At 47.5% G+C, this 15,525-nt stretch overlaps 1 protein-coding gene across 4 annotated transcripts in view; it reads right to left on the minus strand.

The window, feature by feature from the left end:
• Clstn1 (calsyntenin 1) overlaps positions 1-15,525 on the minus strand; it is a 67,890-nt gene that overhangs the window by 28,520 nt on the left and 23,845 nt on the right. For all 4 annotated transcript variants that reach the window (XM_027947435.2, XM_071617328.1, XM_071617329.1 and 1 more), the window contains exon 2: positions 2,247-2,369. In XM_027947435.2, the coding sequence (XP_027803236.1) occupies positions 2,247-2,369 (123 nt within the window). The remainder of the gene's footprint in view (positions 1-2,246; positions 2,370-15,525) is intronic.

Raw genomic sequence — 15,525 nt, forward strand, 5'->3', positions numbered from 1 at the left:
CAATTTTTAAAATCCTGAGGATCCTCAAAAACAAACTCAAAAAGTATTATTTCATCCATAACACATTCAGCTTGATAGGTGATACAATAAAATCCAAAGAGAAAGAAAAAAACCAAGTGATTGCTTCACATCTGTGACCTTTTCCTTCAAAGCTGGCACAGGATGTCCATTTTACTTCCTACTTCCCTATGACCTCCCGCAGCGACAAATGCAGCTACGTCATCGGGCCAAGAGCCATCCCCCTGGGCTGGAGTCCTGACTGCAGCACACCAGCTGTGTGACCCACAGCTAGGAACTTAACTGCTCTGAGCCACAGTTTCCTCTCTTTAAAATAGGACCAGGCAGGGCGGGGTGGCACTCATCTGTAATTCCAGCAGCTCACAAGGCTGAGACAGGATTGTGAGCTCAAAGCCAGCCTCAGCAACGGGGGAAGTGCTCAGCAACTCAGTGAGACCCTGTCTCTAATGAAATATGAGATAGAGATGGGGATGTGCCTCAGTGGTTGAGTGCCCCCTGAGTTAAATCCCTGGTACCGCCCCCACCCCCACCCCCCCACCAAAATAAATTTAAAAAATGGGAATGTCAGAAAGAAGGGTACCACCTTGCAGGCTGGGGAGGGTTACCACTCTTTTTGTTTGTTTTGGGGGAAGTTTTTGGTACTAGGGATTGATTCTAGGGGTACTTAACCACTGAGCCACATCCCCAGCCCTCTTTGTTTTGAGACAGAGTCTCCCTAAGTTACTTAGGACCTCACTAAATTCCTGAGGCGGGCTTTGAACTTGGCGATCCTCCTGCCTCAGCCTCACGAGCCACTGGGATTACAGGCGTGCACCACCGCACTGATTCCTACTTGTAAAGCATCTGGACGGATCCTGTTACAAATGCTGTATGGGCAAAGGTGCTATCAGTACACATGGACCACGCTCCACGGGCCCCACACGGTGGTGGACGAGGCACTCATGCCACATTCCAGAGGAAGGATAGACCAGTGACCACACAGGTATGCCCGGGCTATGCTCACGCAGGTCTATAGGACACTGACCGTGGCCAGCAGGCAATGTGAAAACGACTTCCAACTTGGGGAACCAGCAATGTAATACCACCCGGCTGCTGGACACAAGCGCTTGAGTGTCCAAGGCCTCCTCTCAGGTCTGTGGACAAGCATAACATGCTCTGTCCCCTATGCTGACACACACAGCACAAGCTGGCCCCAGGCTGTTCTTCTGCAATGGAAGTGGCACAGAAGAGAACAAACTGCAAGTTCATTTCTCCAGCAGGGCTTCCGAAACAACCTCACACGTGTCCCTTAGTTTGCTAAAGTGAAATTAACAGGCTGGGATTGTGGCTCAGTGGCAGAGCACTTGCCTGGCACGTATGAGGCAATGGATTCGATCCTCAGCACCACATACCAACAAATAAATTATTTTTTTTTTAAAGATAATTTTAAATAAATAAATCAAGTCAAATTAACGCATGACACATTTAAATGAGCACATCCAACTGCTCCTAGTTTTGCCCAGGCAAACAGAGCACTCTTTAATAGGGAGTTTTGATCTGCAGAAAGTCACGTAAAAACTGCCCTTTAAACATTAACTTCTCAATGTCGTTCCGACTCTGAGGACAAGAAAGGGTGAGGCAGCACGTCCCTCCACCAGTTCAGGCCAGCTTTGATTTGGAAAGTGCCACCAAGTGTCAACAGCACGGACCGCCGCCTCAGGATGGAAGTCTCCTGGAGGTGTGTCTCCAGGAAGGTACAGGTGTAGGCCACAGCCTTACGAACCCCAAGCTGAGCCTACTAAAAGTGAACCTGGGCAAAAGTCTCCATCAAGACCGTTCAGCATTTTCAGTCTTTACAGGTAACTAAAATCTAGGTTCAGGAAATGCTGGGCTGGGAGTCTCTGGGGCCTTGATAGGCAAGGGAGTGGGTGAGAAGGCCCCCAAGGGCTGCTCCTCATCACCACCCTCAGCCACTGTGCCCGCTGCAGCTGGAGATCCACGGGTCCAGACACCATCCACCCAGCTGCATCAAGCTGAGGCATGTAACGCTGTAGTGAAGTTAAGTATTTTGCTTTTCAACAACCAGAACAGGTTTTTGTAGTGACTACCAAGAGAAAAACACATCGCCTCAGAACCAGGGCAGGTTCAGCTACCGAGACACTCCCAAACAGGCTCAGAGCCATCCTAACAGGCGCTGAAGCTCCCCTCCAGTCCAGGTTGGCCAAGAGGGACGAGACCCACATGCCTACCTGCAAAATGCAGAGGAGCATCTTTATCCAGGGCGATCAGCGGGGGATCAAGCAGCACCGTGTTGTCGTTCTCGGTGACGATGCCATGGTAGGTGGGCTCCAGCCACGGCTTGTGTTTGTTGACTGGGTTGAAAACAAAGCAGAAGGAAACAGGGGAGGTTAGGGTTACTGTTGTGAAGTGCACGGTCTTTGAAGACACACTTGTTTTTTTCCTTCTCTCTTTTGTGAAGCTAGGGAGGAGGCAGTGGGCCTTGTGTGTGCCAGGTGAGCTCTCCACCACTAAGCCACACTCCAGAGCAAACCTATGTAAAACAAAACTCCCACTAGACCGCATTTGGTTGTAGTGTTCAATATTGAAACCAAATAAGACAAAATCCTAAAATTCTAGAGTAAGTCCTGTAGAATTCATCTGTCCATGAAGCAACTGGAAATAAGAAAGAAACTGCTCTAGAAATTAAGATGAAAAAAAGGATCAGTGGCTACAAACTCAAACTACTTGTTTTTAGCCAGTCACAGGTGTTTACAAAGAACAATGCTCTTCTTTACATCACCATTGCTTAATTACTGCCGTGTCATTTTAAATCTTCATTACAAAAAAAAATGCAAAAGCTGAAAAATACTGATTAATATAAAATTACAAATATATTAAAATAAAACTAAATGCAAAATTTCTTTTAAAAAAAATATAAAAAAAAAGAGTGTTTAAGAATAATTGCACTTGAGCATCACCAACTTGGGGTCAGATTCTGGCGCCCTTTTATGAGCCAGGTGACCTTGAGCACAGCAAAGAGCCTCTCAATCCGGATTTCCTCCTCTGTAAACCAGGACTGCCCTCCTCACAAGGGGTGGATCTCCTTCTGGACGGGCGCTGGAGCTGCTGTTCTGGCCTCTGCTCGGCCACTATCTCTTCGGCTCTTGTGTGCTTTGCTTTGCCTGGGGTGGGCTCAGGGTCTGTGCAGGACTTCCTCCAGGTTCTGGCCACTGGGTCCCCTGAGCTGGCTGTGCCCAGCTTCTTGTGACTCCCGCACAGTGTGGCTCCTTTTCCTCTCCTTTCTACCTCAGAAGTGCCAAGGCCCCCCCACCAAACGACTAACTAGGGCCCATGTCATTGAAGCTCATCGGAAAAGTGTGAGGACTTGATTTCGAGCCCAGTCTATTGGCCAAATGAATCCTTTGAATTCTTTTCTGCAGGTGCAAATCAACCCAGAAGCATCCAATGCCACCATGTGATACTACAGTCATACACCACACTGGTGACATTTCAAGAAACCAAATATGTGACGGAGGTCCCATGAGACTGTACCATCTGGTGGCTTTGCAGCCCTCTTGGTTTGTGTACACACACTCTGTGAGGCCCACACAAAGCTGGGACCGCCTGACCTGCCCTGCTGTTAAGCAATGTGCTTCTCCACTGCTGTGCAGTGACTTGTGCAGTGACAGGAGCCCCTGGGCCTTGCCTATCCTTTCCTCAGATAGCTGAAGAGTCTGGAGTGAGCAGGCACGTGGGGGCCTGTGTGTGCAAGGGAAGAGACCAGAACAAAGCCGCCTGCTCACCAACAGAAGATACTGGCACCAGATACACCTGCACAGCACACCCAGCCCACAGCAAATCCTCCGGCCTCCGCTTTCAAAACAAGGCCAATCCCTGGAGTGGGTCTGGAGAGCACGGAGATGTTGTACTTTTGCAACATGAACAGCCTTAGAGGCTGCAAAATGAATTTGGCACTCCTGAACTAGGCTCCAAAATGGGAACGATAGGAAATTTTATGTTACGTACATTTTGCCACAATTTTAAAAAATCCACACACATGAATAATCCAGGATAAAGCAATGTCCTGTCACCTCTATGCTCACCTCGGCTGTCAGCAGTCCAGTAACCCTCTCCCCACCATCGGGACTCCTCCACAGTGGTGGTTCTCAACCCTTGTAGTTTCTAAGCCCACTAACAACAAAAATCATGGACGGCCTCTGTGATGTCCGTGCCTGTCCATCTATCAACTTCACTGTATTGGAAATTAAAACCAGGAAAAAATATTTATCCGTTCTTTAAAAAAAAAAAAAAAAAACTTATTTTTAACATAATATTTTTATGATGATAACTTTTTTTTTTTTAAATACTGGAGATTGATCCCAGGTGCTTTACCAGGGAGCTATATCCCCAGCCCTTTTTGAGAATCTTACTATACTACTGAGGATGGACTCAAATTTTTGATCCTCCTGCCCCAGCTTTCCCAGTCACTGGGATTACAGCCACGTGCCACCACACCCAGTAATAAGCATACTTTTAAAAACAATGTTCACCAAGAAAAGCAGCATGTCGTACGTTTCTGCAAACCTTCTTGCCATCTGGCTTACAGAGCCAGCTGGGCTCCCATCTACCCGGACATGCATCCTGCCCCACGCTGCCCCTGCAGCACTCCATTGCACATTCGGGAGGAGGGGAGAAGATGGACTCCGCCCCAGTGCCTCACTTTGGTTTTGGTGCACGGCCTCTTCCAGCTCCCTGCAGCAGCTCACATCTCCCTCCCTCCATCTGTGCCCCAAGCAGGGAGAAGATGGACCCCTGGAACCCAGCCACCTGGGTGAACCCTGCCTGGGCCCTGCCCAACCTGCACATGTGGGCCTCGGTATCCTTATTTGTAAAATAGGACAATGACTCTGGAAGGTGACAGTCAACGCACCCAGTGCTCAGGACAGCCCGGCACTCAGGACAGGTGGAGGAGGCTGCGGTCCTAGCCCACCAGACCCTGTGAGGACATGGCCTTCTGTGCTGCTCGTTCCAATACCCTGGCACTGTGCTGAGCACCAACTTGCTGAGGCCCTACTGGTGCAGAGAGGGACAGACAAGGAGCCTCGTGGGGTACAAATGAAACCAGCTGTCCTGCTCTGGACTCTCCCGCAGAGAAGACGAGAAGACGGCTCTGGAGCTGGGAGCTGGTTCGACTTGGGGTTTAGCACGGGAGGGTGCCCCTGGCTTCTGGAAGGGGTGCTCTAAACAAGGAAGCTGGGAAATCCAGAAGCAGCACAAGAACCAAAGAGGTCAAAAGAGAGCTTCTGGGAAAGGCTACTCTGGTTCAATTACGGGGGACTCAATATGAGATTCAACCCAGATGACAGAGACCAAATTCAAAATGTCTTTGAGACTTGTCCTGTCCCTCCCATGAGGTGCTCCTGGAACAGGGATCTGGCGAGGAGAACCTGGCAGCACTACAGCCCTCCTCCATGATGTACCACAGCTCCGGAACTGGCCTCACAGCAGCCTTCAGTCCCAGAGAGTCCCTGGGAGCAGAGTGCAGCTCCACTCTGCACTGGGTTGGACGCCTCACCTCTGCTGGGCCTCAGCATCCTCTCCAGGCCTCTTCTTAAGTGAACTGTGCTGTGACACACATAGGCTGAGACTCGCCTGCAGTAGCCAGCATAAGGGAAACAGATCATCGTAAACTACGAGTGTGGGGCTGGGGATGTGGCTCAAGCGGTAGCGCGCTTGCCTGGCATGCGTGCGGCCCGGGTTCGATCCTCAGCACCACATACAAACAAAGATGTTGTGTCCGCCGAAAACTTAAATAAATAAATGTTTAAAAAAAAACTACGAGTGTGGCTGGGCGCAGTGGTGCACATCTATGATCCCAGCAACTTGGAGGCTAAGGCAGGAGGGGTACTCCTCTGAATAAAGGCCAGCCTCAGCAACTTAGCAGGACTTTGCTTCAAAATAAAAACAAAAAGGGCTAGGGATGTGGCTCAGTGGTAAAGCCCCTGGAACTACACCGAAAAAATTGAATTTAAACAGTATGAGCATTCTCCAAATGCTGCATTGTTTATCATCCATCTCTCACTTTAAAACGTTTGATTTGCCATTAATAACAATACATGATTACAATCTGTTTTAATACTTTTAATATTTTAATAAAATCACAAGCAGGATAATAAGACTAATGACTCATTCCAGTATTTGAGTCCATAAAACTCCTGAAAAACTAAATGAATTTATTGCCTTTATTAACCCATTGGGAATTGAAGACACTAGGCAGAGAAACCTGCTGGAGGCCTGCAGGGACAGAACTGTGACCTGCTGTCTTAAGGAAAGGCCTACAGCCTAAAATGGCTGTGGGTTCAGGGGAAGTAACTTCATAGCTATAGTCCCAGCTCTTTTATCTTTCCCAGCATTCTAATTTTATAATTCAAAATTTCTAAATTGCTCCTTTAAGCTAGCAGAACAATGAATAGATCTGGCCAGTTCCAGAGACTGAACTTTTCAATATTTAATGAATGGTATTTTTAATATTTCATCACATTCAATTTGCATTATAAAACATTCATAAGCACAAGTGACTGATGTTTCTGTAATCATTTCCCCCAAAAAAATCACCAAGACAAGAGACCACTGGCCCTAAGTGTAGGGATGTATCACCCTAGTAGCCTGTTTATACTTAACTCATGTCATCACATCCGAAACCATTAAAAACCAACTATATTTGGAAGAGTACAGCACTAATTTAAAATAATGAACTGGCAAAGCTGGCAGCCAGACCCGGAAGCACAGGGCACGTCTGGGATACACATTCATTATTTTAGGACGTGACTACTTTTGTTGTGGTCTCAGTGGATTTTATTCTTTAGATTGTCATAGATTTTTAAATCAAGATGAACAAAAATCAACTCAGGGTTAACTTTACATACAAGCTATGTTCATGGTTCTGAAGTAGCTCATTGGCAGAGTGCTCCCAGCACACAAAAGGCCCTGGGTTCTATCCTCAGCACTGGAAAAAAGATCTTTTTTTCAAAAGTTATGCATCCTGGGGCTGGGGTTTGATCCTCAGCACTGCATAAAAATAAATAAGATGAAGGTATTGTGTCCATCTACAAATTAAAAAAAAAAATGTTTTGCATCCTGAGCACACCCCAAATCGTGGGATAAAGAGAGGCAGGTCCTTCACCCGAGTGGTAAGCAGGAGAGTTCAGTAGGCTAGTCTAGAGCCTGTATGCTGACCACAGCGTGCCTTGGTGCTCCGGACGGCACCCTGGACATCAACCCACCACCACAAACCATTCCCTTCTTATTTACTCATTTCTAAGCAGAACTCCACTATTTCCAAATAAGATTTGATGTGTGCTCCTCATTCACTCACCTGGGTGTGTCATATGGTTAAATAATAATAGCTGAATGTTTCCCAAGATTGCACATTTCACCTATAAATCCTAGAAGATTTTGACCTTGATCCAGCAGAAGCATCTGAAACTAAGGAATACTGCCACCAGGTGGCGACAGGTATCCCCAGCTGCAGGCTCCAAATCACCCCTCTACACATCCTGCTGCTTGGAAGCCTTAGGCCCTCTGTTGAGATATATGCTAAATCTGTGTTTAAACTATATGTTTAAAATCTCCAGCTGATTCCTTTTCTCAAAATACATTTGGAGTTGGGTGTGATGGCACACGCCTGTCATTCCAGCAGCACAGGAGGCTAAAGCAGGAGGATCACAAGTTCAAAGTCGAGCTCAACAACTTAGCAAGACTTGGTCTCAAAAATGATTAGAAAACAAAAAAGGGCTGGGGATGTGGCTCAGTGGTTAAGCACCTCTGAGCTCAATCTCTGGAACCCCACTCCCTCAAATTGGAATAGGTATGATATTCACACAGTTTCGAAACCAAAATATAAGAAGACAACCCCTAGTGCTTCCAAGTACCATCCTTAGCTATGAATTCTTTTTTTTAAGTATTTATTTTTTTAGTTTTTAAGGTGCACACAATATCTTTATTTCATTTTTATGTGGTGCTGAGAATCGAACCCAGTGCCTCACACATGCTAGGCAAGCGTGCTACTACCACTTGAGCCACATCCCCAGCCCCTTAGCTATGAATTCTTAAGTTAGGCTCAGTCGCCCTGGCCCTTCCAACCAGTCCTTTAACTTCTCAGATACTGATAGCAGGTCAGCTGGTGCCAAACTCCTTTCCTGAAGACCCTAGTGCATGAGGTTCGCTGCAAGGGGCTTTCTCTCATGCCACCCGAGCCACCTCTGCTGGACAGCAACACCCGTCTGCATTCCAAAAAGGCATGACTACACAGAGAGTACACAGGAAGCATGGTGGTGAGCAAGAGGGGCAAGGCGCTCAGTGATGGGCACTCAAACAGCCTCCATCTCCAGTGTGCCTGAATCTCTCATGAGAGGGACACAGGTCGCAGATGCTCCTAGCTTGAGGTCAAGAGCCACAGGCCTTGCTGAAGTCATAGGGTAGGGAGGTACAATGCCACCAGGAGTCCGGAAGGCAGGGCACATGTATAAGGATGACCAGAACTAGCGAGCACGTGAACCCGAGTTAAGGGGTACAGAAGGCACACAGGAAGGAACAGACATGGCTCACTCCAGCACAAGCAAGACCAAGACCATGCCCCTCCAAGAATGTGAGGAGGAGGGCTGGACCTGACCCGCAGCACCAGCACTGTGGGCGCCTCTGCACACAGACTGCAGGCAGAGGCCTTCTGGGGTAGGATAGGAAGGGCAGGAGCCTTGGAGTTGGAAGGAACTTGGCTGATGTGCAAATCCTGCTTGTTTGCTCCGTACACGGAAGCTGTTCATGTGTGTGGCTTTGTTTGCTTGCTTTTGCAGGGCTGGGGATGGAATCCAAGGCTTTGAGTCTGCTAGGTGAGAGCCGGGAACACACTGCTTATCCACCCTCTCAGGTGACAGCGCCGCCTTCCTCCCTGGCTTTCTTGTGAGGACATGAGTGAAGGCCCCCAGCTCCCTGTCACCAGCCACTAAACAAGTATTTCTAATAAGTTCATCACAAGCAAGAGCTAAAGAAAGGCAGAAAGACCAGGACTGAGACCTGGGACTCCCAAAGCCATTCCCAAGGATACCTCCCGGTTAGCATCACCAGTTAGCAACTTAGGCTAGAGTAAATCCCACACCTCAAACCTCCTTGGAGGCCTGATTTTATCCTTTTTATTCAGCAAAGGAAAAGAGAGAGGCAGTATTATGCAATGATGCTGCAAAGTTTTACTCCAAAACAACAACAACAAAAAGACTTCAACAGAAGAGGAAACTTTAATCAACCAAAGTACTGCCCTGGGCACATGAAATTTACATAAACTCTCCTTTTCAGCTGAGGCTCTTCCCAGTAACAGGTCTGTTTACTACACCATCCATTTCTTCTAACTTTGTAAAACATTTTAAAAATTACTTTTTTTTTTAAACCTAAAACCAAACATTTCCAAAGGATCTCCAAATTCTATAAACACAGGTTTAAGGGTTTCTTCATCATAATTCCAAGCAAACTCAACTTGAAGTGCTTGAAACCAGGCATGGTGGTGCACACCTGTAATTCCACCAACTCTGGAGGATGAGGCAGAAGGATCACAAATTTGAGGCCAGCCTCAGCAATTAAGCAAGACCCTGTCTCAAAAAAAAAAAAAAGTGCTGAAGATGTGGCTCAGTGGTAAAGTGCTGCTGGCTGGGTTCAATCCCCAGAACCAAAATAAACAAACAAACAAACCGTGATATGTATTAGACACTGTTTAGACCAGGGTTTCTCAACTTCAGCACCACAGCATCCTGGGCCAGATGGTAATTCTGGCTGTGGGCTGTCTGGTGCCTTGTGGATGTTTTGCTGCACCCAGGGCTTCCAAACATTAGACAGATGCCACTGGTACCCCCCAAGTTGGACAGCCAGAGTAGTCTCTAGACACTGCTACAAACCCCAACTCCCTTGAGAATCACTGACTTGTACCTACCTAAGAAAACCAGTGTCGGCCACATTAAGACAGCAGCTTTGTAATCTGCAGGCACCGCATCAGTGTAAAAACCAAAAACACCTGCAGTTTTTTTACATTAAATGAACGAGCAGTGTGAGACTTCTGTTGACCCACGCAGGCATTGCGCACACGCACACACACGCACACACGGCCCTGCAACACTCAGCCTTATGCATCGAGTTTCTGAAAGGCGACAATGGCTTCAAAAGCAGAAGGTCTAGACCCACTGTCTGTGAGTTTGCAGGCTTGGAAACCTGTCCCAGGCATGAGCTGGCAGGCAGGCTGGCCAACACAGTTCCAGAAGTGAGGGAGCCGCAAAATGCTGGAGACAAACAGGGCAGAGTGAGAGCCAGGGCTTCTCCTGCCACCCCAGCTGGACTGAGTGGCCAACAAGGAGGGGGAAGTGAGACCAGCCCTGGCCTGACTGGGCAGCCTGAGAGGAGTGGAAGCAGGGGTGAAAGAGGCTGCAGTCTGGTATCTGGGCTTCCACCCCACACAGCCAGCAGGGAACCGCCCGCCTGGGACTGAGAAGAAAGGGGTGCTGTGCTGATGGCGGGTAGAGATAGGGCCTCCAGGAGGTCGTGAGGGGCCCAGCTAGCGCCATGCTCTCTCACCACATCAAAAAGCAGCAATAGGCCCTCCAGGCCAGGCCTGGAACACGCGCCTGTCACCCCAGCAACTTGCAGGGGGCTGAGGCAGGAGGATCCCAAGTTCAAATCTAGCCTTAGCAATGTAACAAGGCCCTAAGCAACTTAGTGAGACCCTGTCTCAAAAAATAAAAAGGGTAGGGATGTGGCTCAGTGGTAGAGCACCCCTGGGCTCAGTACCCAATTTAAAAAGAAAACAAAAAAGCCATTTCTGCATTAACTGATATGATCGTGTGATTAACTGAAGGGATCATGTGTGTTGAGACAGTAGATTACTGACTTTTGAATGTTGAAATAGCCTTGTATACACGGAATAAATCCCATATGGTCGCAGTGTATAATTCTTTTTATACATCCTTCAATTTGATCTGCCAATGTTTTGTTGAGAATGGTTTTTTTTGACAGTTTTACTGACATTGCTGTTCAAAAAGATTTTTTTCTCAGTATGTTTCAATTCACTTCTGTTTTGATCTGAATATTCTACTGACTTGAACATATTCAGTTTTGTTCATTCCATGTCAAATACAACACATATTTACAGAGCCCTGGCTCCCAGTCAGACACTGTGCTTGATTTTGCTTACCATTAAGACTGATTTTTCAAAAGATTTAGCTAATGTTTAGGAGAGAGACAGCAATAGTCACAGTGCTATTTTTGAGAAGTCAGGATCACAAGTGTGCTTGTAAAAATTAGGATACAGGAAACAAGGCCAGGCATGGTGGCACATGCCTATAATCCCAATGGCTCCAGAGGCTGAGACAGGAGAATCGCAAGTTCAAAACCAGCCTCAACAACTTAGTGAGGCCCTAAGCAACTCAACAAGACCCTGTCTCTAAATAAAATATTAAAAAGGGGTGGAGATGTGGCTCAGTGGTTAGGTGCCCCTGGGTTTAATCCCAGGTACCAAAAAAAAAGAAAAAGAAAAAGAAACCAGGAAGGTCAAGCATGACAGCACATGCCTGTAATCCCAGCAGCTCTGGAGGCTGAAGCAGGAGGATCACAAGTTCAAGGCAAGCCTCAGCAACTTAGTGAGACCCTGTCTCAAAATACGAAAATAAAAAGGGCTAGGATGTAACTCAGCTATAAAGTGCCCCTCAGTTCAATCCCCAGTACAAAAAAAAAAAAAAAACACACCCAGGAAGAATTAATGTTTCTGCTGTTAAATCTAAATGCTAAACACAACATCCCGAAAGACAAATAACAGTTAACTGGAAGTTTAGAATGATAGGACCTTCTAAAGCCAAGGTCACAACATTTTCAGATCACAGATTCTTTTTTCTTTTTAAAAAATTTTTGAGTTGTAGGTAGACATGACACCTTTCTTCCACTTATTTAGCTCTATGTAGTACTGAGAACCTGAGGACCAAACGCAGTGCCTCACATGTGCTAGGCAAGCACTCCACCACTGAGCCGTAACCCGGCCCGATCATAGATTCTTTTGAGAAATATAACAAAAGCCATGAACCTCTTCCCCCAAAAAACACCTGCAAACCCACAAAATACTCAGCAGCTTTAAGGGACTTGTGACACCTGCAGAAGCCAGGCAAAAACCTCCAGAAACCTGGCCCCACTGCGCAGCACCTCCACGTGACTGGACCTCTAACTGTAAAGGAGGCTTCTGGTATGCTGGCGGTCAACAGTCTACTTGTATTTAATTGTCTTCAGCAACAACATCTTAATACTCTGCTACTTCCCCTCGCCCTATCCCAGGAAGAAGTAGGGACACCACCTGCTGCGTCTGCAGAGGGCTTAATGGCTAGTGACACAGAAAGGCTGAAGGTAACATAGTCCACCTAGGCTGGCACAACAGTTTGCTTTGCACAGGGGCGAGGAGTGCACGTGATGCTTCTGTGCTGTTTCCCAGCGGCGCTGCCCATGGGGTGTCTATTCCAGCACTGGAGGTGAAATAACCAAACATCCCTCCACTTTCTTGAGAAAGGTGAAAAGGCAGCCGGCAAGCTGGAAGGGCAGGTGGGTGGGCAGATGGACAAACGGGAAATACAGACGTTTCCCTTTGAGATGGTCCAGGCTGGTCTCCAACTCCTGGATTCAAGCACTCTGCGACCCCCTCCCTCGACCTCCAGTACTGCTGGGACTCTGGAACTACAGCCATGTCCCATCACGCCCTTCTGGAAGCAGTTCCAGGTTTCTCTCTACAGGTTTGCTCCGCACAGTCACTGGTGCTCAGCCATCAAGGACACTTAGCATTTTTTCAGTTTTATTAGGAAAATATTCACATTGTAAAGACGCCTCCAACAAGTTTTTTAAATGTTTACATGGGGGCTGGGGATGCAGCTCAAGGCAGAGCATGTGTGCTCAAGGCAGAGCATGTGTGCTCAACCTGTTTCCCACCCACACCAAGCTGACACCAAAAGGTTGCCCTTCAGCTAACCCTTAGCTCATTTTTCTACTGCTCAGGTTTTCACAAAAGGTTGTACTTAATTTTCCCATATCTACAAACCTTTCTAGCAGGCACATAAGAATACTTCAATGGCACCTGGGTTGGTGGCACATGCCTGTAATCCCAGCAGCTCAAAAGGCTGAGGCAGGAGGCTCACAAGTTCAAAGCTAGCCTCAGCAACTTAGTAAGGCCCTGAACAACTTAGTGAGACCTATCTTAAAATAAAAAATAAAAAGGGCTGGAGATGTGGCTCAGTGATAAAGTGCTCCTGGGTTCAATTCCCAGTACTAACAACAACAACAAAAAAAGAATATTTCAGTGGCATTAAGTGCAGAAGTTACTTTCCTAAACAACTTCTTTTTGACTCAATATTAAGATCCACTTATAAAACTAGCAGGCCAGGCTCCAATCCCAAAACCTAATGAGTAAGGCTGATGGTCTCATCTGCATTCCATGCTTACTCTGATTCGGGCTTCATGGGCAGCTCTCAAGTGTCCTGACCAAGGCTTCTATCTTCAGAAACATAATGGGATGTGTGACAGCACTCTTGTGCCTACAGAAAATAAGTTTTCTAGCAACAAAAGCTTTTGCTCTCCAGAAGTCCTTAAGGTGACAGCCAAGGTGCACAGGAAAGGCCATCCTTAAATGTTTTGGAAATAAGGGGTCTCCCTCCAAACTCAGCTGAAGAATCCAGATGGAGCTACTCCTGGGGACGCAGGATTCCTCTGGGTGATGGTAATCAATAACCAACAGCTTAGGTGTGGGAGCCACACCCATAGCTACAGAAGCCAGAATACCCAGAGTCAGTGCCTAAAGACACTGCTTGGTGTCTGTGGGTAGGTGTCCCAGGGAATTTGGGGGTCTTTAAGCAAGGTGGGCAGGCACTGGAGGGGTGTTCAGGGCTGCTGAGATTCCCTCAAGCTCTGCAGCCCTGGGCAGCAGCTGTCCAACACAAATGCTGAGGTGGTCTCAGGACAAGTGGTGAATGGTTGTGAAAGGAGGCTGGGAGGTGGGACAGAGTTAGAGAACGTGCCTCTTCCAGTTGTCCATCTCTGGACTAAGCAGAGGAGGAAAACAAGTATCCTAACAGCAGGGGGGCCAAACCTAGAGGGCCCTCCCCACTCAGCTGCAGCAGTGGTCCCTAGCGGGGTGGCAGGCCAACCTCTAGATGTCTCCCGCAAACTGCATCTCCTGGGCCTCTGGCAGGTCTGGTTTGGAACGTTCTCTAGGAGACTGTGACACAGTCCCCAGCAGAAAGCCACCATGTCACACCAGGCTGGTGAGCAGAGGCCGTCAGGAGCTTTCTTAAGTTTTTCATGTTACTCCTTAAGTGCACTGACACGCCCCCCTCCCCCCTTGCAGCCTGGCTCCTGTAGGACACCTGATCAACACTGGTACCACAGCTGCCTCCGGCACCTGGCTTCTGCTTTAGCACAAGAGCTCACCTTAAGCAAAATCACCTCGTGTGTGACTGTTAATTCTCCAAAGTGTAACAAACAGAACTTCCCATGGGAAAAGCAAACAAGACTGTGAACATTACCAGGATCACCCACTACTCTCTCTCTGTGCATGCTGCTGCCAGGTGTCTAGAGGCCCACCCTACTCCCCACCTCCCCACCCCCACAGTGAAGAAAATGCTTCCAGATTTTCAGGACTGCTTCCTTAGCTCCAACTTTCTACTTCCTGGTTGCCCTGCTAACACAGGCCAGCTGGTCTGGATACTAATTTGCCTTAAATGCTAATGATTACCCACCCTTGCACTCTGCAAAGAACTTCAATTATTGCATATAAAAGTAGAAACTATGGTAAGAAATACAGGGATTTCTTATATAATACAGAAATACAGGAGCAAAATACCTTTGGAATAGAGCCCTTTAACATCCCTCAGTTCAGTTCCTCTGTGTGTGTGCGTGCACAACTGCATGCTCAACACTGGGGATTGAACCCAGGGCACTCCACCACTGAGCTACAAGTCTAGCCCCCAGGTTTTAAATTTTATTTTGAGATAGGGTCTCACTAGTGTTACTGCTGGGGTGCCAAGCTGGGGTCCAGCGCCTTGGTGTCCTAAACAAAGAATTAATTGTTACATACAGTAACAGGCAAAGTGACAGTGGAGGTGAGGGCAGCACCCTGTGAGGTAGAGAAGTGGGCTGAGCAAGAGAGGCTCAAGGCCCCAGTGTCTGGAAATCAGAGTCTTATGTGCTGAGCTTTGGGTTGGGTCTCTTCCCTACACAGACCTTATTGAAGACCTTATCCAATCTGCCCCCATAGGTTACCTTATGATGCCTGATTAAAATATCATCCACTTTCCCCCCATTGTTTACTTAGAAAACCTAATTAGAACACTGTCCACTTTATTCCCATTGGTCATTTTTAAATATCCAACCTGTGGTGGGAGTTGTCATAGTGATAAGTCCGCAGGCGGAGCTGTCATGGTAATGGGACTTATCCTAAACAAGGAGGCAACTTGTCTCCCTGTCTGG

The sequence above is a fragment of the Marmota flaviventris genome, chromosome 10, assembly GCF_047511675.1.
Source record: "Marmota flaviventris isolate mMarFla1 chromosome 10, mMarFla1.hap1, whole genome shotgun sequence".
In the NCBI taxonomy this organism is placed as follows: Eukaryota; Metazoa; Chordata; class Mammalia; order Rodentia; family Sciuridae; genus Marmota; species Marmota flaviventris.